Source organism: Manis pentadactyla, chromosome 9 (genome assembly GCF_030020395.1).
Source record: "Manis pentadactyla isolate mManPen7 chromosome 9, mManPen7.hap1, whole genome shotgun sequence".
In the NCBI taxonomy this organism is placed as follows: Eukaryota; Metazoa; Chordata; class Mammalia; order Pholidota; family Manidae; genus Manis; species Manis pentadactyla.
Genome location: NC_080027.1, coordinates 40,458,271 through 40,485,067, shown reverse-complemented (window position 1 = coordinate 40,485,067; position 26,797 = coordinate 40,458,271). Strand labels below are relative to the sequence as shown.

Sequence of the window (26,797 nt, the reverse complement as noted above, 5' to 3'; positions counted from 1 at the left end):
AGGAGACAGACTTAACCAGTCTTCCTGACAAAGAATTCAAAATAAGAATCATAAACATGCTGACAGAGATGCAGAGAAATACGCAAGAAAAATGGGATGAAGTCCGGAAAGAGATCACAGATGCCAGAAAGGAGATCGCAGAAATGAAACAAACTCTGGAAGGGTTTATAAGCAGAATGGATAGAATGCAAGAGGCCATTGATGGAATTGAAATCAGAGAACAGGAACGCATGGAAGCTGACATAGAGAGAGACAAAAGGATCTCCAGGAATGAAACAATATTAAGAGAACTGTGTGACCAATCTAAAAGGAGCAATATCCGTATTATAGGGGTCCCAGAAGAAGAAGAGAGAGGCAAAGAGATGGAAAGTATCTTAGAAGAAATAATTGCTGAAAACTTCCCCACACTGGGGGAGGAAGTAATCAAACAGACCACGGAAATACACAGAACCCCCAACAGAAAGGATCCAAGAAGGGCAACACCAAGACACATAATAATTAAAATGGCAAAGATCAAGGACAAGGAAAGAGTGTTAAAGGCAGCTAGAGAGAAAAAGGTCACCTATAAAGGGAAACCCATCAGGCTAACGTCAGATTTCTCAACAGAAACCCTACAGGCCAGAAGAGAATGGCATGATATATTTAATACAATGAAACAGAAGGGCCTTGAACCAAGGATACTGTATCCAGCACGACTATCATTCAAATATGACGGTGGGATTAAACAAGTCCCAGACAAACAAAAGCTGAGGGAATTTGCTTTCCACAAACCAACTCTACAGAACATCTTACAGGGACTGCTCTAGATGGGAGCACTCCTAGAAAGAGCACAGCACAAAACACCCAACATATGAAGAATCGAGGAGGAGGAACAAGAAGGGAGAGAAGAAAAGAATCTCCAGACAGTGTATATAACAGCTCAATAAGCGAGCTAAGTTAGGCAGTAAGATACTAAAGAGGCTAACCTTGAACCTTTGGTAACCACGAATTTAAAGCCTGCAATGGCAATAAGTACATATCTTTCAATAGTCACCCTAAATGTTAATGGGTTGAATGCACCAATCAAAAGACACAGAGTAACAGAATGGATAAAAAAGCAAGACCCATCTATATGCTGCTTACAAGAAACTCACCTCAAACCCAAAGACATGTACAGACTAAAAGTCAAGGGATGGAAAAACATATTTCAAGCAAACAACAGTGAGAAGAAAGCAGGGGTTGCAGTACTAATATCAGACAAAATAGACTTCAAAACAAAGAAAGTAACAAGAGATAAAGAAGGACACTACATAATGATAAAGGGCTCAGTCAAACAAGAGGATATAACCATTCTAAATATATATGCACCCAACACAGGAGCACCAGCATATGTGAAACAAATACTAACAGAACTAAAGGGGGATATAGACTGCAATGCATTCATTCTAGGAGACTTCAACACACCACTCACCCCAAAGGATAGATCCACTGGGCAGAAAATAAGTAAGGACACGGAAGCACTGAACAACACAGTAGAGCAGATGGACCTAATAGACATCTATAGAACTCTACATCCAAAAGCAGCGGGATATACATTCTTCTCAAGTGCACATGGAACATTCTCCAGAATAGACCACATACTAGGCCACAAAAAGAGCCTCAGAAAATTCCAAAAGATTGAAATCCTACCAACCAACTTTTCAGACCACAAAGGCATAAAACTAGAAATAAACTGTACAAAGAAAGCAAAGAGGCTCACAAACACATGGAGGCTTAACAACACGCTCCTAAATAATCAATGGATCAATGACCAAATCAAAATGGAGATCCAGCAATATATGGAAACAAATGACAACAACAACACTAAGCCCCAACTTCTGTGGGACACAGCAAAAGCAGTCTTAAGAGGAAAGTATATAGCAATCCAAGCATATTTAAAAAAGGAAGAGCAATCCCAAATGAATGGTCTAATGTCACAATTATCGAAATTGGAAAAAGAAGAACAGATGAGGCCTAAGGTCAGCAGAAGGAGGGACATAATAAAGATCAGAGAAGAAATAAATAAAATTGAGAAGAATAAAACAATAGCAAAAATCAATGAAACCAAGAGCTGGTTCTTCGAGAAAATAAACAAAATAGATAAGCCTCTAGCCAGACTTATTAAGAAGAAAAGAGAGTCAACACAAATCAACAGTATCAGAAACGAGAAAGGAAAAATCACGACGGACACCACGGAAATGCAAAGAATTATTGGAGAATACTATGAAAACCTATATGCTAACAAGCTGGGAAACCTAGGAGAAATGGACAACTTCCTAGAAAAATATAACCTTCCAAGATTGACCCAGGAAGAAACAGAAAATCTAAACAGACCAATTACCAGCAATGAAATTGAAGAGGTAATCAAAAAACTACCAAAGAACAAAACCCCCGGGCCAGATGGATTTACCTCGGAATTTTATCAGACATACAGGGAAGACATAATACCCATTCTCCTTAAAGTCTTCCAAAAAATAGAGGAGGAGGGGATACTCCCAAACTCATTCTATGAAGCTAACATCACCCTAATACCAAAACCAGGCAAAGACCCCACCAAAAAAGAAAACTACAGACCAATATCCCTGATGAACGTAGATGCAAAAATACTCAACAAAATATTAGCAAACCGAATTCAAAAATACATCAAAAGGATCATACACCATGACCAAGTGGGATTCATTCCAGGGATGCAAGGATGGTACAACATTCGAAAGTCCATCAACATCATCCACCACATCAACAAAAAGAAAGACAAAAACCACATGATCATCTCCATAGATGCTGAAAAAGCATTTGACAAAGTTCAACATCCATTCATGATAAAAACTCTCAGCAAAATGGGAATAGAGGGCAAGTACCTCAACATAATAAAGGCCATCTATGAAAAACCCACAGCCAACATTATATTGAATAGCGAGAAGCTGAAAGCATTTCCGCTGAGATCGGGAACTAGACAGGGATGCCCACTCTCCCCACTGTTATTTAACATTGTACTAGAGGTCCTAGCCACGGCAATCAGACAAAACAAAAAAATACAAGGAATCCAGATTGGCAAAGAAGAAGTCAAACTGTCACTATTTGCAGATGACATGATACTGTACATAAAAAACCCTAAAGACTCCACCCCAGAACTACTAGAACTGATATCGGAATACAGCAAAGTTGCAGGATACAAAATCAACACACAGAAATCTGTGGCTTTCCTATATACCAACAATGAACCAACAGAAAGAGAAATCAGGAAAACAACTCCATTCACAATTGCATCAAAAAAAATAAAATACCTAGGAATAAACCTAACCAAAGAAGTGAAAGACTTATATTCTGAAAACTACAAGTCACTCTTAAAAGAAATTAAAGGGGACACTAACAGATGGAAACGCATCCCATGCTCATGGCTAGGAAGAATTAATATCGTCAAAATGGCCATCCTGCCCAAAGCAATATACAGATTTGATGCAATCCCTATGAAACTACCAGCAACATTCTTCAATGAACTGGATCAAATAATTCAAAAATTCATATGGAACCACCAAAGACCCCGAATAGCCAAAGCAATCCTGAGAAAGAAGAATAAAGTAGGGGGGATCTCACTCCCCAACTTCAAGCTCTATTATAAAGCCATAGTAATCAAGACAATTTGGTACTGGCACAAGAACAGAGCCACAGACCAATGGAACAGACTAGAGAATCCAGACATTAACTCAGACATATATGGTCAATTAATATTTGATAAAGGAGCCATGGACATACAATGGCGAAATGACAGTCTCTTCAACAGATGGTGCTGGCAAAACTGGACAGCTACATGTAGGAGAATGAAACTGGACCATCGTCTAACCCCATATACAAAAGTAAACTCAAAATGGATCAAAGACCTGAATGTAAGTCATGAAACCATTAAACTCTTGGAAGAAAACATAGGCACAAACCTCTTAGACATAAACATGAGTGACCTCTTCTTGAACATATCTCCCCGGGCAAGGAAAACAACAGCAAAAATGAACAAGTGGGACTATATTAAGCTGAAAAGCTTCTGTACAGCAAAAGACACCATCAATAGAACAAAAAGAAACCCTACAGTATGGGAGAATATCTTTGAAAATGACACATCCGATAAAGGCTTGACGTCCAGAATATATAAAGAGCTCACACGCCTCAACAAACAAAAAACAAATAACCCAATTAAAAAATGGGCAAAGGAACTGAACAGACGGTTCTCCAAAAAAGAAATACAGATGGCCAACAGACACATGAAAAGATGCTCCACATCGCTAATTATCAGAGAAATGCAAATTAAAACTACAATGAGGTATCACCTCACACCAGTAAGGATGGCTGCCATCCAAAAGACAAACAACAACAAATGTTGGCGAGGCTGTGGAGAAAGGGGAACCCTCCGACACTGCTGGTGGGAATGTAAACTTGTTCAACCATTGTGGAAAGCAGTATGGAGGTACATCAAAATGCTCAAAACAGACTTACCATTTGACCCAGGAATTGCACTCCTAGGAATTTACCCTAAGAATGCAGCAATCAAGTATGAGAAAGATCAGTGCACCCCTATGTTTATCGCAGCACTATTTACAATAGCCAAGAATTGGAAGCAACCTAAATGTCCATCGATAGATGAATGGATAAAGAAGATGTGGTACATATACACAATGGAATACTACTCAGCCATAAGAAAAGGGCAAATCCAACCATTTGCAGCAACATGGATGGAGCTGGAGGGTATTTTGCTCAGTGAAACAAGCCAAGCAGAGAAAGAGAAATACCAAATGATTTCACTCATCTGTGGAATATAAGAACAAAGGAAAAACTGAAGGAACAAAACAGCAGCAGAATCACAGAACTCAAGAATGGACTAACAGGTACCAAAGGGAAAGGGACTGGGGAGGATGGGTGGGTAGGGAGGGATAAGGTGGGGAGAAGTAGGGGGGTATTAAGATTAGCATCCATAGCGGGGTGGGAGAAAGGGGAGGGCTGTACAACACAGAGAAGACAAGTAGTGATTCTACAACAGGTTGCTACGCTGATGGACAGTGACTGTAAAGGAGTATATAGGGGGGACCTGGTATAGGGGAGAGCCTAGTAAACAAAGTATTCGTAAGTATTCGTCATGTAAGTGTAGATTAATGATTAAAAAAAAAAAAAAAATGCAGTTCCTATGTGGTGACCTCTAATGAGTTCTACACAATAATATAAAGGACATATAAAAGTGTAGGCAAAGGGTCTGTTTGTGTTTATACAGAGGATCAAAGCCTAATTTGGCTACCCCGAAAATGAACTAAGAAACGATATGAAAGAGAACTTCCAACATCAGCACTCTCGGGAAGACTCATGCCAGAAGATGATCATCAAAAAACCCCAACAAAGATCCACGCACTGCTACAGCTGTAGATGCACTCATCCCACCAGCTCCTGGACTTGCCATGGGAATGAAGGAGATATCTAAGCTGGCCTGTGCATACAGTAAAACAACAAATTTGACTGGATCTATACTGTTGGAACTCAACCAAGAATTAGGAGAAGTGCAAATTGTAGCGCTCCAAAATCTTACAACTACAGACTATTTACTGTTAAAAGAACATATGGGATGTGAACAGTGCCCAGGAATGGGTTGTTTTAATTTGTCTGATTTTTCTCAAACTATTCAAATTCAGTTAGATAATAACCATCATATCATTGATAAGTTTTCACAAATGCCTAGGGTGCCTAACTGGTTTTCTTGGTTTCACTGGAGATGGCTGGTAATTACAGGTATGCTTTGGTTATGTAACTATACTCCTACTATGTTAATGTGTGTGCGCAATTTAAGTAGTAGCTTAAAATATATACATGCTGAAGTTACTCTACAAGAAGATATGTCAAAGAAATAATCAATCTTCCCATGTTTTCTCCCGCCTGCTACTTCTATAGCTTTTCTTCTTCCTTCCTAATTACAACGAATTCTTAAATAGAATTCGTGCCTCATATCAAATTTACCGAGTATCATAACTCCTCCAAGTGGTAAAGATACCTCAAGACAAATGCTGGGCATAGAAGCCACAGGGCATAAATATGCAAAGAAATAAAAAGCTAACCATTTCAAACAATAAGGCTTCTCTCTCACTTACCAACTTAACATTTCCCTGTGTGGCCCCGGAAGATGACTGGTTAGCCAGAGACGGGTAAGATTCCTCAAGGGAGGAACAACCTAAGACAGGCACAGTCGCTGGGGGGTCATCAGGTGAGAAATTGGGGATCAACAGAGGTGAGGCTTAGAACCTCACCCCCCCTGTACTGAGAGAAATCTTCTGCATATGTGGATGTTTTATTGCCCTTGTCTAGCTTGGATTAACACATAGTCTACAGGCACACACCTGATCATCTACATTTGCTCTCTTACAACACTAAACTATGTTTTCTACCTTTATGTTGTATCTACCTACCACTTCAGCATCTTATTAAAAATAATAGAGAAATGTGGTATCCACATATAAATCAAGTATAAAAATCAAATGTGTATTCATATTTGAACTGACTGTTTATAGTTCATAATGCATGAGCAAAACCAAAAGTTTCTGTGATGACTGCCCTTGTACTGTTCACCATGTAACTTATTCACTATGTAAGAATTTGTTCTCCATGTAAGAACTTGTTCGTTATGCTTCAGAAGATTGGAGACTGACGAAAATTAGGCTTGGGGTGGATTAATGATTGTGCATTGAGCATTGACTCCCCTATACAGAATTTTATTGTTGTTAACAACCATTTGATCAATAAAAATGAGAGATGCCCTAACAACAACAACCAAGAAAAAGTACACACTTCCAATTGTAAAATAAATAAGCAACCGGGATGTAATGTATAGCATAAGGAATATAGTCAAAATATTGTAACAACTTGGTATGGTGATAGCTGGTACCTAGAATTATCATGTATATAAATGTTGAATCACTGTGTTGTACACCTGAAACTAATGTAATGTAATACTGTGTGTCAACTACCCTTCAATAAAAAATAATTATCTAAAAAAAAAAAAAAAAAAAAAAAAAAAAAAATAGAGGAGGAGGGGATACTCCCAAACTCATTCTATGAAGCTAACATCACCCTAATACCAAAACCAGGCAAAGACCCCACCAAAAAAGAAAACTACAGACCAATATCCCTGATGAACGTAGATGCAAAAATACTCAACAAAATATTAGCAAACCGAATTCAAAAATACATCAAAAGGATCATACACCATGACCAAGTGGGATTCATTCCAGGGATGCAAGGATGGTACAACATTCGAAAGTCCATCAACATCATCCACCACATCAACAAAAAGAAAGACAAAAACCACATGATCATCTCCATAGATGCTGAAAAAGCATTTGACAAAGTTCAACATCCATTCATGTTAAAAACTCTCAGCAAAATGGGAATAGAGGGCAAGTACCTCAACATAATAAAGGCCATCTATGATAAACCCACAGCCAACATTATATTGAACAGCGAGAAGCTGAAAGCATTTCCTCTGAGATCGGGAACTAGACAGGGATGCCCACTCTCCCCACTGTTATTTAACATAGTACTGGAGGTCCTAGCCACGGCAATCAGACAAAATAAAGAAATACAAGGAATCCAGATTGGTAAAGAAGAAGTTAAACTGTCACTATTTGCAGATGACATGATACTGTACATAAAAAACCCTAAAGACTCCACCCCAAAACTACTACAACTGATATCGGAATACAGCAAAGTTGCAGGATACAAAATCAACACACAGAAATCTGTGGCTTTCCTATATACTAACAATGAACCAACAGAGAGAGAAATCAGGAAAACAACTCCATTCACAATTGCATCAAAAAAAATAAAATACCTAGGAATAAACCTAACCAAAGAAGTGAAAGACTTATACTCTGAAAACTACAAGTCACTCTTAAGAGAAATTAAAGGGGACACTAACAGATGGAAACACATCCCATGCTCGTGGCTAGGAAGAATTAATATCGTTAAAATGGCCATCCTGCCCAAAGCAATATACAGATTTGATGCAATCCCTATGAAACTACCAGCAACATTCTTCAATGAACTGGAACAAATAATTCAAAAATTCATATGGAAACACCAAAGACCCCGAATAGCCAAAGCAATCCTGAGAAAGAAGAATAAAGTAGGGGGGATCTCACTCCCCAACTTCAAGCTCTACTATAAAGCCATAGTAATCAAGACAATTTGGTACTGGCACAAGAGCAGAGCCACAGACCAATGGAACAGACTAGACAATCCAGACATTAACCCAGACATATATGGTCAATTAATATTTGATAAAGGAGCCATGGACATACAATGGCGAAATGACAGTCTCTTCAACAGGTGGTGCTGGCAAAACTGGACAGCTACATGTAGGAGAATGAAACTGGACCATTGTCTAACCCCATATACAAAAGTAAACTCAAAATGGATCAAAGACCTGAATGTAAGCCATGAAACCATTAAACTCTTGGAAGAAAACATAGGCGAAAACCTCTTAGACATAAACATGAGTGACCTCTTCTTGAACATATCTCCCCGGGCAAGGAAAACAACAGCAAAAATGAGTAAGTGGGACTATATTAAGCTGAAAAGCTTCTGTACAGCAAAAGACACCATCAATAGAACAAGAAGGATCCCTACAGTATGGGAGAATATATTTGAAAATGACACATCCGATAAAGGCTTGACGTCCAGAATATATAAGGAGCTCTCACGCCTCAACAAACAAAAAACAAATAACCCAATTAAAAAATGGGCAGAGGAACTGAACAGACAGTTCTCCAAAAAAGAAATACAGATGGCCAACAGACACATGAAAAGATGCTCCACATCGCTAATTATCAGAGAAATGCAAATTAAAACTACAATGAGGTATCACCTCACACCAGTAAGGATGGCTGCCATCCAAAAGACAAACAACAACAAATGTTGGCGAGGCTGTGGAGAAAGGGGAACCCTCCTACACTGCTGGTGGGAATGTAAGTTAGTTCAACCATTGTGGAAAGCAGTATGGAGGTACACCAAAATGCTCAAAACAGACTTACCATTTGACCCAGGAATTCCACTCCTAGGAATTTACCCTAAGAATGCAGCAATCAAGTTTGAGAAAGACAGATGCACCCCTATGTTTATTGCAGCACTATTCACAATAGCCAAGAATTGGAAGCAACCTAAATGTCCATCAATAGATGAATGGATAAAGAAGATGTGGTACATATACACAATGGAATACTACTCAGCTATAAGAAAAGGGCAAATCCAATCATTTGCAGCAACATGGATGGAGCTGGAGGGTATTATGCTCAGTGAAACAAGCCAAGCGGAGAAAGAGAAATACCAAATGATTTCACTTATCTGTGGAATATAAGAACAAAGGAAAAACTGAAGGAACAAAACAGCAGCAGAATCACAGAACTCAAGAATGGACTAACAGGTACCAAAGGGAAAGGGACTGGGGAGGATGGGTGGGTAGGGAGGGATAAGGGGGGGAGAAGTAGGGGGGTATTAAGATTAACATGCATGGGGGGGTAGGAGAAAAGGGAGGGCTGTACAACACAGAGAAGGCAAGTAGTGATTCTACAACATTTTGCTATGCTGATGGACAGTGACTGTAAAGGGGTTTATAGGGGAGACCTGGTATAGGGGAGAGCCTAGTAAACATAATATTCGTCATGTAAGTGTAGATTAGTGATAGCAAAAAAAAAAAAAAAAAAGGGCAGTTCCTGTGTGGTAACCTCCAACGAGTTCTACACAAGGGTATAAAGGGCATATAAAAGTGTAGGCAAAGGGTCTGTTTGTGTTTATACAGAGGATCAAAGCCTAATTGGGCTACCCCGAAAATTAACTAAGATACGATATGAAAAAGAACTTCCAACATCTGCACCCTCTGGAAGACTCATGCCAGAAGATGATCATCACAAAACCCCAACAAAGATCCACGCACTGCTACAGCTGTAGATGCACTCATCCCACCAGTTCCTGGACCTGCCATGGGAATGAGGAAGGAGATATCTAAGCTGGCCTGTGCATACAGTAAAACAACAAAATTGGACTGGATCTATACTGTTGGAACTCAACCAAGAATTTGGAGAAGTGCAAATTGTAGCGCTCCAAAGTCTTACAACTACAAACTATTTATTGTTAAAAGAACATATGGCATGTGAACAGTCCCCAGGAATGGGTTGTTTTAATTTGTCTGATTTCTCTCAGACTGTTCAAGTTCATTTGGACAATATCCACCATATCATAGATAAGTTTTCACAAATGCCTAAGGTGCCTAACTGGTTTTCTTGGTTTCACTGCAGATGGCTGGTAATTACAGATATGCTTTGGTTATGTAACTATACTCCTATTATGTTAATGTGTGTGTGCAATTTAAGTAGTAGCTTAAAACCTATACATGCTGAAGTTACTCTACAAGAAGATATATCAAAGAAATAATCAATCTTCCCATGTTTTCTTCCGCCTGCTACTTCTATAGCTTTTCTTCTTCCCTCCTAATTACAACCCTTAAATAGAATTCGTGCCTCATATCAAATTTACCGAGTATCATAATTCTTCCAAGTGGTAAAGATACCTCAAGACAAATGCTGGGCATAGAAGCCACAGGGCATAAATATGCAAAGAAGTAAAAAGCTAACTTTTTCAAACAATAAGGCTTCTCTCTCACTTACCAACTTCACATTTCCCTGTATGGCCCCGGAAGATGACTGGTTAGCCAGAGACGGGTAAGATTCCTCAAGGGAGGAACAACCTAAGACAGGCACAGTCGCAGGGGGGCCATCAGGTGAGAAATTGGGGATCAACAGAGGTGAGGCTTAGAACCTCACCCCCCCGTTCTGAGAGAATTCTTCTGCATACATGGATGTTTTATTGCCCTTGTCTAGCTTGGATTAACACATAGTCTACAGGCACACACCTGATCATCTACATGTGCTCTCTTACAACACTAAACTATGTTTTCTACCTTTATCTTGTATCTACCTACCACTTCAGCATTTTATTAAAAATAATAATAATAAAGAGAGAAATGTGGAATCCACATATAAATCAAGTATAAAAACCAAATGAGTATTCATATTTGAACTGACTGTTTATAGTTCATAATGCATGAGCAAAACCGAAAGTTTCTGTGATGACTGCCCTTGTACTGTTCACTATGTAACTTATTCATTATGTAAGAATTTGTTCTACATGTAAAAACTTGTTTGTTATGCCTCAGAAGATTGGAGACTGACAAAAATTAGGCTTGGGGTGGAATAATGATTGTGCATTGAGCATTGACTCCCCTATACAGAATTTTATTGTCGTTAACAACCATTTGATCAATAAATATGAGAGATGCCCTCACAAAAAAAAAAAAAAAAAAAAAAAAAAAAAAGGACAGACTTCCAATGGTAAAATAAATTAGTAACCGGGATGTAATGTATAGCATAAGGAATATAGTCAAGATATTGTAACAGCCTGGTAGGGTGATAGCTGGAACCTAGAATTATGTATATAAATGTTCTACCACTGTGTTGTACACTTGAAACTCATGTAATGTAATACTGTGTGTCAACTACCCTTCAATAAAAAATAATTATTAAAAAAAAAAAAAAAAAAAAAAAAAGAAAATAGATGTGTAACTTTAACCAACAGCTACTGTGTGATAGAAGAGGGGAAAATACTGGAGCTGGAGTCAGCCCTAGGATTTGGAGTTCCAATTCTGCCACTCAACAAATGTATGACCTTGCATAATTAGTTCACTTTTCCTCACCTATAAATGGATGCAGCATAATTGCTTCACAGAATTAAAGAGTCAAATAAGATAGATAATATAATTTTATATGCCTCTATACTCTCACAAGATGTTTCTGAGAAAATACAGTATAGGGGGTAGCTATATAGGCTCTGAAGTCAGACTGCTTGGGTTGTAATCACAGCTGCTTCCCTTCATTAGTTTAGAAAGTGAGCAAGTTACTTCCTTTTTCTGAGTCTGTTTTCCCTTCTATAAAATGGAGATAGTAAGGATTAAAACAAATACTGCACTCAGCACAATGCCTGACACACAGCAGCACAGTGTTAGCTAGCATCATCATTATGAGATTTGTGCTGAATGCCGCAAATACAAAGATGAAAAAATACATGGTCCTGCCCCAAAAGAGCTACCACTTTAGGGCAAGAAACAGATCATTAGGAAGAAAAATTAAGTAACATAAAATATTTTACAAATAAATAATTATGTAAATATTAGTTGACATTATTATATATAAAGTTAACATGAAAGTAACAGAGTGATTATGAGCAGAGCCTGCGGAAATTCATCTCCTACCTAATCACTGCAACACCTTCATACTTGCAGACAAAGGGCATAGAAGAAAAAAGCCTAAATGTGTTCTTATAAACAAATTAAATGGAGACTTTGGAACTGTCTGGTAGAAGAAATATTCTACCACACTACTCAATAGAGAAGGCAATGATCCGCACAACATGATGCAGTAACTTGTGAAGAAAAACTGACATGCCGCGGTAAGAAAAATGAATAAAACTGGTGTAATACCAAAATCCAGAGCCAGAAGGCTTTCTTCACATGAAAAAATCTTTAACCAATACACTGCAGCATTCAGATACATCAATAATTAAACACAATAAAAATTTTGGTTTATGTTCCACTCAGGGAAAATACCATATGCATTACGGAAATGCAGTAAACAGAAACAATTTTCAGGGAAGAGATAACCTGAATATGACTACATAAAATTAAGCTTTCTAGTCTGTGAAAGGAGATCCCCCACTTGCCAGCCACCTGCCTCTTGAAATGAAAATATGCCAATGTGCTCACCTGAGAGCCACCAATTGATTCTTGTACAATACCACAAGATTCACTTGGAACTTTCCCCCTAAAATGGACTCACTTAGCTGTTGGGGGGTAGGGGAGGCTAGGAATAAAATAAATTGACTTTCTTTGCTTCTGTACATATTCCTAGAAGACTTAAAATTGGGATTTCAACTTGAGTGTACCCATGAGAGAAGCTGCAGCTGTTACAACCATCCCTACTCTTAGAATCAGTTATCCACACACTGCCCAGTGTTCTAAGTTTCTCTACTCAAGAAGCTTCCCTCTTCCTTGCTCCATGGATTAAAATTTCGTATCTAAGCTCTTCCCTAAGTCCCCTTGGCCTGCTTTACAGTTGTACTCCAACCCCCACCCCAGTCTCACTTCCACCATTCAGTTATATTCACTCAATACTTTCTCTGCCCAGGACCTTATTCTGGCCTCTTCTCTTCAGCTGTCCCCAAGAGCTAAAACTCATCAAAATGTCTCTTTTCTTAATTCAAGCCCTTAGCCCTTGAATGTAGTATTTATCATCAGTTACAGTTTTTCATCTTAAAAGGCATTTTCATATCCATTATCTCACTTATCCTCACAACAGATGAAAGACAGAGAAAGTCAGTTGTCCCAGGAAACTCAGCTTCAGCCAAATCTGTATGATCACAAATCCAATGCCCTTTCCACATATGCACTTACTCTCTCGACCAAGAAAGTGTAAACAATGAACCAGCTGTCTAAATGTCCCTTAAACAAATTACCAAGTTTGGGCAAGTTCCTAGAGAAAAATGAACTCAATTAAACAGCATCAACATGAAGTATAACATAATGGACCTAGAAGTTGGCCATTTTTTAATAAATCCTGTGGCCAAAGATGAGAGAAAAATCAAATTATACCAATAGTTCACTAGTAGTAGAACTAGCCAAGAAGGAAGGAAACAATTATTTATTGCACTTATTGCACCCCAAGTGTGTTACAGGCATATGCTAGGCAGTATCACATCCATTAACCCGAACATCCCTGTAAAATGGGTATCATATCCCAATTTTGCATATGAGCAAAATGAGGCTTATGCAAGGGCTAAGGACTAGCCAGTGAGGATTAAGAGGTTTATCCAAGATCACACAATAAGTGGCAGTGCCAAGATTTTAAAACCCAGGCCCCAAACTCCAAGTCTGAGGCTATTTCCACTGACTATACCAAGCTTTAGTACCTTTGAAAGAATTTTTAAAAAACTGTATGTCTGTGTACAACACAGAGAAGACAAGTAGTGATTCTATAGCATCTTACTACGCTGAAGGACAGTGACTGTAATGGGGTATGTAGTGGGAACTTGATGATGAGGGGAGCCTAGTAACCATAATGTCACTCATGTAATTGTAGATTAATGATAACAAAATAAAATAATTAATTAATTAAAAACCTGAAGAAAAAAAAAAAACTGTATGTCTGAAAATAGCAGCAGACTCACAGACTCCAAGAAGGAACTAGTGGTTACCAAAGGGGAGGGGTGGGGGAGGGTGGGTGGGGAGGGAGGGAGAAGGGGATTGAGGGGTATTATGATTGGCACACATGATGTCAGGGGATCATGGGGAAGACAGTGTAGCACAGAGAAGGCAAACAGTGACTCTGTGGCATCTTACTACACTGATGGGCAGTGACTGCAATGGGGTATCGGTGGGGGACTCAGTAATATGGGTGAATGTAGTAACCACATTGTTTTTCACATGAAAACCTTCATAAGAGTGTACATCAATAATACCTTAATTAAAAAAAAAGCAAGCACGACTTAAAAAAATAACAAATTCTATGTCTGGAAGGCCTTTAGTTTTGGTAAGACAATCAAACTACTCCATGTACCTTACTATTGTAATACAAGACTAGATGACAGGAAGAACAATCATATATATACATCTGATGATAAATACTAATTCATAATATATTACTGAGCCAATCACTGTAATATTTAAGAGCTTAATATGCAGAAACTTTAATGTATCTTCAGAATACCTTATACTATAATTGAAAACCTACTAAGAGCTTTGACTCTGGTAAAGTGCCTGCCACTTACTGGCTGAGATACCTTAATTTAGTTACTTAAATTCACTGAATATAAGTTTCTGATGGGTAAAATAGAAACAATACCCACCTCTCAGGGCTCTAATTACAATTCAGAGATAATGTATAGGAAACATGGAGGGCAATATCTAGCCTGTGGTAGCTGTTACCATCCTTTGGCCTCTGTGGATATTCCCTGGCAAAACACACAGATGAAAATTAAAGACTAAAACACACCATTTTCCCAAATACAATGGGATGTTTGGTCCATGGAAAATAAATATTCAGATAACTTAAATTTTTTATTTTCATCCAGATATTTTGGCATCGGATAGATAAAACCTTTTTAAAAAATCCCAGATGACAATCAAAACCAAACTCCAGTATTTTGCCTTTAATCCCTAAGCAGAATTTCTTCCCTGTTCAGAAGATCCTCTAGTTACCTAGTAACCACCTGCCAGCCCCAAAGTAAGAAAATTGGCTCTGCACTGGACTAATTACCCAACCATCCTGAACAATCTAAAATGAGTCTGGAATAAAGGGAATTGTCAGACAGAATGTTAGTGAAATTATCCACAACAGGAGACCTGAGAATCCAAATACCACCGGGCAGTTATTTCCATGAGAATAAAATCACAATTTATGAGCCCTGGAAATTATACCATTATTAAAACAAACATCCCATTGAGGCTACAGCTATCAGATAAATGGCTTTATTGTCCCCATTGTTTCATCTACTGCAGCAAAGAGGTGCAAACTGAATACGCTATTACCAGAAGCAGCAATTTCTAGGAAATTACAATGCAGACCTCCATCTTAAAGCCCTCTTTGTGTTGGGCAGTAAATGCTCTGGAGGGGAAGAGAGACATGGAGAATCAACTCTTCCTTATTGCCCCCAAACTCAAAGATCCTGACAATTTTACAAGTAGAACTCACCAGTTAAACCTACATTTTCCTATTTGTTTTTCCACCCAAGTAGGTGATTTCTGGGCTCGCCCAGGAGGAAGAATCTGAACTCAGCAAATCCTCTTTATTCACTAAGAAACCTTTACACAATTCTCCAACTCAAATAAACAGAATAGACAAGAAAACGGCCCCTGGTTTCCCTGGCTCCCACAGTACAAAACACCTCCAGCTACAGCACTGAGAATTCATAAGAAAATACAAAAGCATGGCTTCAGCTCCTCCCATTATTAGAGGAAAAAAAAATCCTTTACAATAACTGCTAACATCATAAACCCCAAACTGCATTTTCAGACTTAAATGGGAAATGGGAGACACTACCTAATGGCTATACTTGGGCCAAACTGCGTGAAGGAATGAGGAAGGCAAAAGTAATCCCCACACTTCTAATTTTGGAAGTGAAAGGAAGGAAACTAGCATCCCTGGGTATCCACTTTACGCCAACCACTGTACACACATTATTTCTAATCCTCACAACCCTGAGATACACTAGACATGCCTTACTGTCAAGTGAGAATTTAAGGCTCAGAGAAATTAAGTAACTTGACCAAAGTCGCACAGCTACTAAACTTTGAATTAAAGTTTCTCTGACTTTAAATGCTAAGCACTTTAACCTTCGGTTTTTGCTTTTTTGTGCTACTGATCAGCAAAACCTAATAAAATATACTTTGAAAAAAACCTCCTAGGAGGCCAAATTTAAATGCCATCAGAACTTTACAAAGTTCTAACACTCCAAGGCAAGCATGGGATGATGGAGATGTACTATGACTTCATCACACAGTTTGTTTTCAAAATTCTCCTTCAATCCTCTCAATGAATTTGTGTGGTATGAGCCTTCCCAACTTTCTATGTGAGAAAACTGAAGCTCAGAAACAAGGCAGCATGGAAACTGAAACCCAAAAGTTTGACTACAAGCTCATTGCTCATGCAGCTTTATCACAATACAAGAACTCAAAAATCTGCTGTGGAGTTCTTTGCTTATTTATGAAGAACATCTGCTCATAATAGCATGTGAAACACCGGGCATGGAGGAGGGAAGACAGGAGTACCAGAAAGTCTGTTAAGGCTTTAAACTGCCTAAATCTAAACTTTCCTGTTTCAACAACACTAAAAACTCATTCGGTGGGAGGGGGACACAAGGTCTAGGTGACAGAAAAGAATTGTGGAGCTCTGAACTCCTAATTGTACTCAGGGGCACCAAGTGAACGCTGGGCTGGAAATACAGGCTTCCAGTGATGGCAGGTCCCCTATGTGTCAGGTTCCACGCTAGCCTCTTTCTACACATTGTTTCGTCTTCCTCATGGTCCTTTGGGCGGGTGATACGATCCCTATTTATACAGATGAATAAACTAGGCTGACAGAGGAAATAACTTCTCCAAAGACCCCCTAACGAATACAGTAGCACACTAGAGATCTGAATCCTGATTGGTTTGACTTCAAAACCTCTGTTTACTTTATAGTAAAGGAGATCAATGGTTGTTTGGAGGGAAATCAGGGAGAGCAGAAAGAGATTGGTTTATTTATTGAAACCCTGGTACCAGGGGTACTAGGAAACTTCTGGGAGGTGACGGAAACATTCACTATGTGAATTGTGATGATGGTTTCACAGGCATACACCTATGTCAAAACTTAGCAACTACATTAAATGTGTCATTTATTACTTGTCATTTTTGCCTCAGTAAATCTGCTTAGGAGGGAAAAAAACACATTGGTCTTTTCACTAACCACTGATCATGACCCCAGAGTATCTGCCCTTAAATTGTGTCTGATCACAGAAATTAGGCCAAAGAGTTCTTTCCTTAACCAATTAAGTTCTGAGTTTATGTAAACTATTAGTATAACACCACTGAAAAGTTTTAACTATCTAAAACATCGCTAAAAACTTTCAACTACCTAAGAGCAAAACAAGTTATTTCCAAACACACTACAGTACTTCAGAATATATTTCCATACAAATGAAAAAGTTAATTACAAAATATATCCTGGTAAAAGGATAAAGAGCAAACAAAGGCTTTAGCATCACACAAACCTGGATTGAATCCCATCCTTGGTTTCTTATAAGTAAATCTAGTCAGGTTGCTAAATCTGTATCCAGTTCCTCATTTATAAAATCAAAGTGGTAATAATAACAATGGTACCATTTACTGAAATCATAGTACCAAACACCAAACTAAGTAATTTATCTAATTATCTCATTTAATCCTCCCACCAACTATCTACTGTAAATACACCTTTTCCCCATCTCATAAATGAATAAAATAAGTTTTCTGTAAGATTACATAACTTTGAAGATCACACAGCCAGTAAGTGCAAGAGTAGGGATTTAAATTCACCCTGCAAAATTATTCTAAGAAATAAACTTGAAGAAAGTTAAAATACTATCAGTGTTAGTACAGTATAAATGATAGAATGCCAATTCTATTATTTAAAGCAAGATTCTCTAAAGTAGTCTAGTGTATTGAAAGGAAAAAAAATTTAATATTCTACAAATTAACTTAATTTAATTTGATTAAAGCTAGTGGTGTGCACTTTACCTAATTTATCCTCTCAGTCTGCAAAATTAACTATTATATCTCTATCTTATTGATAGTGAAAATGCAATTCAAAAATATTAAATGAATTTGAATGGTGGCACAGACTTAAGTCTTTTAACAAGAAATGGAGATCTTCCCACTTCAGACTGTTGCCACCCAAGCCACTCAGAACCGCACTATTTTGTTTGTTTTTGTTTTCTTTTGTTTTTATTAAGGTATCATTGATATATACTTTTATGAAGGTTTCACAAGAAAAACAATGTGGTTATTACATTCACCCTTTTTATCGAGTCCCCCCCATACCCCATTGCAGTCAGTGTCCATCAGTGGAGTAAGATGCCACAGAGTCCCTATTTGTCTTCTCTGAGCTACACTGCCTTCCCTGAGACCCCACACACACCATGTGCACCAATCATGACACCCCACAATCCCCTTTGCCCTCCTTCCCAAACCGTCCTCCCCCACCCCTCCCCTTTGGTAACCGCTAGTCCTTTCTTGGAGTCTGTGAGTCTGCTGCTATTTTGTTCCTTCAGTTTTGCTTCGTTGTTATACTCCACAAATGAGGAAAATCATTTGGCACTTGTCTTTCTCTGCCTGCTTATTTCACTGAACATAATATCTTCCAGTTCCATCCATGTTGTTGCAAATGGTAGGATTTGTTTCTTTCTTATGGCTGAATAGCATGCCATTGTGTATATGTACCACCTCTCCTTTATCCATTCACCTATTGATGGACACTTAGCTTGCTTCCATAATCTTGGCTATTGTAAAAAGTGCTGCGATAAACATAAGGGTGCACATGTCTTTTTGAATCTGAGAAATTGTTTTCTTTGGGTAAATTCCTAGGAGTGGACTTCCCGGGTCAAATGGTATTTCTAGGTAAATTCCTAGGAGTGGACTTCCCGGGTCAAATGGTATTTCTATTTTTAGATTTCCTAGGAACCTCCATATTGCTTTCCACAATGATTGAACTAGTTTACATTCCCACCAGCAGTGTAGGAGGGTTCCCCCTTCTCCGCATCCTCACCGGCATTTGTTGTTCCTAGTCTTTTCGATGTTGGCCATCCTAACTGGTGGGAGGTGTTATCTCATTGCGGTTTAGAACCGCACTATTTTTTTCAGATCACTCCTTAAGCACCCTAAGCAGTATCTTCCACAGCAGCACAAACTCAAAGTTTCATGGATTCTGGACTTAATTAAAACTCTTTGCCTTAATTCACGATTCTTACAGTGTTAGCACTTCATAAATGATACCTACATCCTAATATGACCAATCTTTTTCTCACTTATTTCTGTTTTGAGTAAGAACTCATGCTCCAATCTGTCAAAATAATACCATCAATGAATAAATAAAAACAAAACCAGGATTAATATTTGTATAGCACATTTATGAAGTTCTTTGACATGTATTAAATCCTCACAACTTTCAAAGGTAGATACGGATATGATTATCTTCACTTTACAGGGGAAAAAACTGAGATTCCAAGTGCTTTAAACAACTTGCCCTGAGTCAGACAGCTAATAAGTGGCTGAGCTGGGGTTCAAATCCAGGTCTTCTGATACATCCAGAATCTTCCAAAAAGAAGTCTTAGTCTTTTTTCAGGTGTCTACTCTTCCAAGAACTGTTCCCTGAAAAAGGTATTAACACTTTCCTCTTTGCTAGTTATTTTACAATATCTACAACACACTGAACTGTAATGTGTTTGTTCATACATTCTCTCTCGCACTTGGGAGCTCCTTAGAGGCAAAGACCATACCTTACTCATCTTTGTATCAACAGAAACTACCTAGCACAGAACTTGACACCCATATTAACTAAATGAATGTCATACATAAATGATTGTTTTTGCCTGCTACTAACACACTAATCAGCAAAATGTTTTTGGAAGCCATAATTTAAATTACCTGTCAGCAACTACTTACTAAGTAAGGGCTTAATAGGACAGACATAAAAACCCCACATTTCCTAAAGTGTCCATCATCCCACCACTGTAACAGGCTAAGTCAAGTTCTGAATTTAGGTTCAAGAAATATGCACAGCATACTGATAAAATCTGGTTCTGTAGCATTCATTTTATCTAAATGTTAAAACTGACAGAAAGGTTAATAAGGAGGAAACCTAGAGGCAGAGAAAAGAACCAAGAGTTAGAAAAGCAAGCATAAGGTCCCAACTTCTCCATTTACCAATGTAACCTTCATTTACCCCAAGTGAGATTCCAGGATCTGTCACCAATCAAGTTCTTTCTGAGTATCAGTATGTCAACGGCGTACACAGCTCCACTGACCCAGCTGTGGGAAAAAATAAAGAAAAGCTCCAGGAGAGTGGGCTGACGTGAAGACAACACAAGGTGCAATGGCCACAACAGTAAAGCCATTCTACTAAAACTCAGCCTAGAACAACATGGAGTAGTGTCAACTAGTTGGGAAGTTACAGCTGCTAACAAACCAGCCAGACACTATGGATTCACACAACGAGACCTTACTGATGCCTATTCTGTGCAAGGTCCAAAAATGGGCTCTTGATAACAAATGGATGATCAGATACAACCCCTGCCTACTCCAAGTGGAGGAAATCAATAAATAATAAATAAATGGATAGTTATAATCAGGCCAACCCAGAGCTGGGGCACCCATCCCAACCTAGGAAAGTCAAGGAAAGCTTTCTGGAAAAGGTTAACTCTTTAACCTTTAAAAGCTTTAACCTTTAACCTTTAAAGCTGAGCCTTAAGAGCTGAATGAAGTTACACCAATTAAGAGTTTCAAAGGAACATCCAGGCCCAGAGAGGAGCATGTGCAATGACTCTGAAACAACAGGCACAGCACATCAGAAGAACTGTAAACACAGTACCATGTGCACTTCCTTAGTACTAGAGGTAAAATGTGCAAGCTTGGTTGGAGAACAGACAATGAGTGACAATGGAGAGGGAGTCAGGGACAGGTTACCAAACTAACAACCTTATACACCATACTAGGGAACATAGACCTCATTCAAAAGTTTCATGCGAACTCCCATCCAGGAGACAGTGTACCTACACTGGCAATTGGTTGAAGAGCAGGCAGGCTTTCAGCTAATGTTCATTTAGAATAAATAGTTGTTTTTCCCCTCCATAACTCCACAGCCTAAACAAAACATACTGTCAAAGCCATAAATTCAAATATATGGATAATATTACCACCAATATAAATAAATGCATAGAATTTTTAATAACACACTCCTTCTTTGGTTCTGGGGCAGGGTACTACAGAGAAATACTGGATCCTCTCAAATGACTAGTACAGTTAGAAAAAATTTAGAAAAGGGTGTTTCTCATATTCACTGACATTTTTAATTTAGAAAAAAATCAACCTTAGTGAACTCTACAGAACAGTCCAACCTTTTTCAACTAGACTACAAAGCTTAAAAAGTTGATGGAGAGGCAAAGGCCATACCATATTTGCATTGGTTCACCAAGAAATCCAGCCAAACAGCCAAAACTGGAGCTTCTCTGCCAAGAAGACCAAGAAAACAATAATCAGAAAACAAATCCCAAAATACAAAAACTAATACGTTCAGCACTTTATTTCTCTAATAAAAATGCTTTAAATCCAAAACATTGTTCTTTCTTCACATGCTAAAAGTCACAGTAAACTCAATACTTCATTTCAGAAGGGTAAAATGAATAACAGCTACCATTTATTGAGTAGCTAATCTATGCCAAGCATTGTGGTAAATTCTTTATATGAATTATCCCATCCAATCCTCATAAATACCTAGGAATTATATAGTATTATAACTGCCTTTCCCTTTTTAAAGATTAAAAAAATGAGTCACAGAAAATTGAAGTAACTTGACCAAGGTCTCACAGCTGGTAAGCGGGCAACAAGGGCAAATATATGTATTACCTATTTCTGGAAAAATCATTAACAATCTAAGGAAAATTCATCCCATTACATCTCTTCAATTCCTAAATATCCAACTTAAATAGTTTTATAGAGTTTATAGTTAAGGTTGATCCCTATGGAAAAAAATGGTGACCAGATCCTAGTGTGCAAACTTTGTACCACCCACCAATCTACACAGCAGCCCCAGACGGCTTAGGTTATATCCTACACTGTAAAAACTGGTTTATTCACTTATCACTGACCCAATTATTCAACAAAAATGTTACTAAGCCCTGCTACATTCTAGATATCAAGGGTACATAAATAACCAGTGAGAAACTGTCCTTGGAAGACAGGACAGCACTCTTAGAAGACAAGAAAGAGTATTCATAGGCTCTGGAAGCAGAAAAGTCTGGGGATAAATTCCACCCTCGTCACTTAAAGTCTGGTGGGCTTGAGAAGGCTCTGCATCACTGAGCCTAAGTTTTCTCATGTGTAAAATAAAATAATTAGACCAGGATTATTTTAAGTTTAAGTAAGATACAATATAGGTCCTAGCACAACATGGGTACACAATGAATGTTCATTCTCTCCCGCTCAGAACTAAGGTTCCAGGCTGTGTAAGGGTGCTGGGTAAAAGGTAAAATAATGCTCAATCCTATGACTTCTCTAACCTACCTCCTCCATTCTCTCTGCCTAGTCACAATGAAAAACCAAAGTCACTACACAAAAGATTACTTGGCTATAGCTTCATCTGCATCTTTTTCTTTTCTACTGCATATGCTTCAGGTTAAGAGTAGGAAGACCAAATACACCTAGAGAACCGCTTTTATGCACAGCAATGCACAGTTCTCTACAGGCCACTTCATACCTTTCCTTCGCCACAAGATTCTGAAGAACAAACACCAAGCCCATTTTCTAACATCTTGACAAAGTCATAAAACTGCTCAACTCTATAAAAGTGTTTTGGTTCTACTAAGCCAAGGAAAACATACTGCATTCATTCTGGCTTTCAAAACAGTAATGTTAGCAAAGGTCTAACAAAACCCCTATTCCCCCAATAAGAAATAAGTAAATAAGAGATAAGTAAACCCTAGAAACACAATCATATGAATAAATATACCATCTTGTATCGAATCAAGGCAGTGATTACAAACTGTAATAGTATCTTTGCATTCTTCTAGCCATGCCAAAAAAAAAAAAAAATCAAGTTTCAGTTTCACTGAAGAATGTTCTTGATGAAGCCACAAAAATTACTTTATTAATACTCAATCGTTACTTACACATCTTTTTCACATTCTGTGGTGAAAATGGGCAGTGCACATAAAGCACTTCTCCCACACACCCAAGTACAAGAACTGCCTCGAGGAAAAGCACTCACATACTTGTGCAGTGAGCTGCAAGCTGAACTAGCTGCTTTTCTTCATGCAACACCGTATTTACTTGAAAGAACGACTGGCAGACAAGCTATGATTATCCAGACTTGGATGTTTGGCAGACATTTTTTCAAAAATGAACAATGAGAGACTGTCACTTCATGGAAAACAACTGTCAGTATTTGTTGCCAATGATAAAATCTGAGCTTTCAAGAGAAAATTAGAAAAGACTTGTCTGATGAGACTGGGGTGAAATTAACAAATGTGATTTTTTTTGACACTGTATAATAGAGTATGTCAATATTTAGAAGAGCTACTCGAGTGAACCATTATTTTCAACTGACCAATGCCTGATGCTACAAAATCATGCATGGGTAGAAGATCCACTCAAAGTATAAAAAGACTAATGAATTTTAATGTAACAGAGTACGAAAAGCTCACAGATAGTGTTTCAGATTACACAAGGCAATAAACTTGAAGAAAACTAGCAGTTGTCAAATTTTGGTGTGATCCCAAAAAAGGATACCCACAATTACCTAAAAAGGCAATTAAAACATTGCTCCCTTTTCTAGCCACACATCTATGTGCAACTGGATTTTCTTTACATACTACAAACAAAACAATCAATTGCAATAGATTGAACATAGAAATAGATGTATATCCAATCAAATAAATAAATTTGGAAAAAAGTAAAATACTATTCTAATTTATTTGGCTTGGGATACTAGTTACTTTCACAGAAATATGCAAAAATATGCCAACATTTAATAGGTTTATTATTTTTCAATAAATAAACTATTAAAATTTCAGTTTTAATTTTTAATACAGTAAATATTGATAGGTTTAACCCGCAAACAAAAGCTCTTTGGGGTCTTCAATAAATAGTAAGAGTGAAAACACCAAAATGTTTGAGAACTATTGCTATACAGTAATAAGCAAGAACAAACTATTGCTGCACACAGGAACATAAATTAATCTCACAAAGTTGAATGCAAAAAGCCAATCCTACCTTACGAAAGTTCATAAATAGGCAAATGTAATCTATGGTAATGAAAGTCAGAATACTGGCTACCTGGGAGAAAGAGGTAATATTCCCTTTCTTGATATGAGTGCTGCTTACATCTTTCCTGCACCTTTTTCTACATATGTTATAGATACCTCAATACAATTTAATTTATATTTGCTATATAAACATACACCAATATACATGCCTTAAGCTCACCTACAGAAGTTCTGTTAGCACTGGTCAGAGTGGAACTAAGGCATGTCTTTTTAAAACAGCTTCTAGTATGATTCTAATGTATAGCCAAGATACTACTTGTCTAAGTAGGTTGAAAAATGCTGACCTAAGAGTTTAAAACCAGGGAGCTTTATACCCAGTACAGTAAAAAGAATAAGGACTTTGGAGCAAGGCAGACAAGGTTTTAATACAAGCTTCTCTTACTAGCTATGTAACCAAATGCAAGCTACTTAATCCCTCCAGGCCTCAGTTGTTTCAGTTTGCTCTTCTGTTAAACAGGTGCAATAACCTATACAGTGTAAATAAGAGAATTAAATTATATAAAGGAGAGAATGTACCCAACATATTGCCTACCACAGATATTCAAATACTGGGTCCCTTTCATCTTTCCATCCTCATCCCTTACTAGACTTAAGGCCTGAGACAAATTACCCTATTGAGTCTTGATATCTTCATCCTTAAAATGAAAATGCAACATAAACAACCTATGCAATACAAGGTCAAACAAAACATTAAATTTACGGAAGTATAAATAATGTAACTATATTTATGAATAAGGATTTTTTCTATCAACTCAAAATAAAAGATGGAGGATACATTGGAAAACTAGGATATGTAGAAAAATTCTAACATAGAAGCCAGAAAACATGAGCATCAGCAGAAGCTTGAAGGACATGATCAAAAGGCAAATCAAGATCATAATCTCCAGTCAGCAAGGGATTGAAGATTACTGTAAAAAATATATCAGTCCACAGTACCTTCAAAATACCTAAGAAAAAGCACAATTTATATCATCATAAAAATAGGCATATTCTGAAAGGACCCAGACAGCTGCCTAAATAGAGGAAGAGGAGCTGGATCAGAGCTTTATAAACCAAGTGGTCTTGGAGCACCTTCATACAGAGGTAAATGGCCCATTTAATAAGATGTTAAACCTTTAGACAAACAGAATAGTTTACCAAAATAGATTCTGTGCAATTGTTTCCAATACTAAAGATAAACATAACTGCCCAAGGAACTAAATTTTATAACAAATAAAACAAGAAACATGAACTTGCTTTAGTCTCTCTGCTCTTCTATATTCTACAACTTCAAGTTTGACTTGTGAACATTGTAGGGATTGTCAAGCTACGGTTCATCCACAGCCTATTTTTGTATGGCCTGTGAGTTAAGAATGAAACAGGAGGAGGGAAAGGACAAGGAAGAGAAGAAATAAAAGAGACTCTATGTGGCCTGCAAAGCCACGCCCAAGAAATTATTCTAATAATTCACCAATCCAATCAAATTCTAAATTCCATTCTAAATAAATAAAAATCCACATCTGGAAGAACACATATCACCTTATTCATCATTAGAATATCATACTACTGGCTTGTCATCTATCCTTACTAGGTTCAGTTCAAAAACTGCAAGGCACCCTCCAGGAGTTAGGACTACAAAGATGACTAGGAAGCGCCCCTGCCCCAAGAAACTTACAGTTAAAGAGTAGACAGAAACCATTAATCTCCCTAAAACAGGGCTGGGGACTATGACACGGGCATGCACTGGGTGCTCCTGGGGAACAAAAAGCAGGCAAACAACCTTAAAGGTTCTGAAAAGTTTCTTAGCGGAAATGCACCCAAACCAAAGGGGTGAGTTAAAGGAGAAACAGTATGAGCAAAGGTGTGAAACTGCAGATTACTCAGTATTGCCAGCGATGGGAGGAGTACAGGCAGGAGGAATACAGAGGAGCAGTTCATAGAGGGCCTAATAGGACATGCTAAGGAGCTTAGACTTTATAGCCAATAAAGGGATTTAAGTAGGGGAATGACATGGACATATATGCCTATTGCATAGATGTTCTGGCTGCTGGTGGAAGATAGGTTTATTAGATGGATGATACAAAATCTAGTTAGAAAACTACTGTACTTGTCCAGGTGAGAT

At 37.9% G+C, this 26,797-nt stretch overlaps 1 protein-coding gene across 5 annotated transcripts in view; it reads right to left on the bottom strand.

Annotated features, from left to right (window-relative positions):
• Positions 1-26,797, bottom strand: part of FAM168A (family with sequence similarity 168 member A) — a 259,894-nt gene that overhangs the window by 226,055 nt on the left and 7,042 nt on the right. Inside the window, exon 2 of one of the 5 annotated variants that reach the window (XM_036888639.2) lies at positions 21,827-21,882. The exons of the other annotated variants lie outside the window; for them this stretch is intronic. Within the exon in view, the coding sequence (XP_036744534.1) occupies positions 21,827-21,829 (3 nt within the window). The 5' untranslated portion in view covers positions 21,830-21,882. The remainder of the gene's footprint in view (positions 1-21,826; positions 21,883-26,797) is intronic. 5 annotated transcript variants of the gene reach the window in all.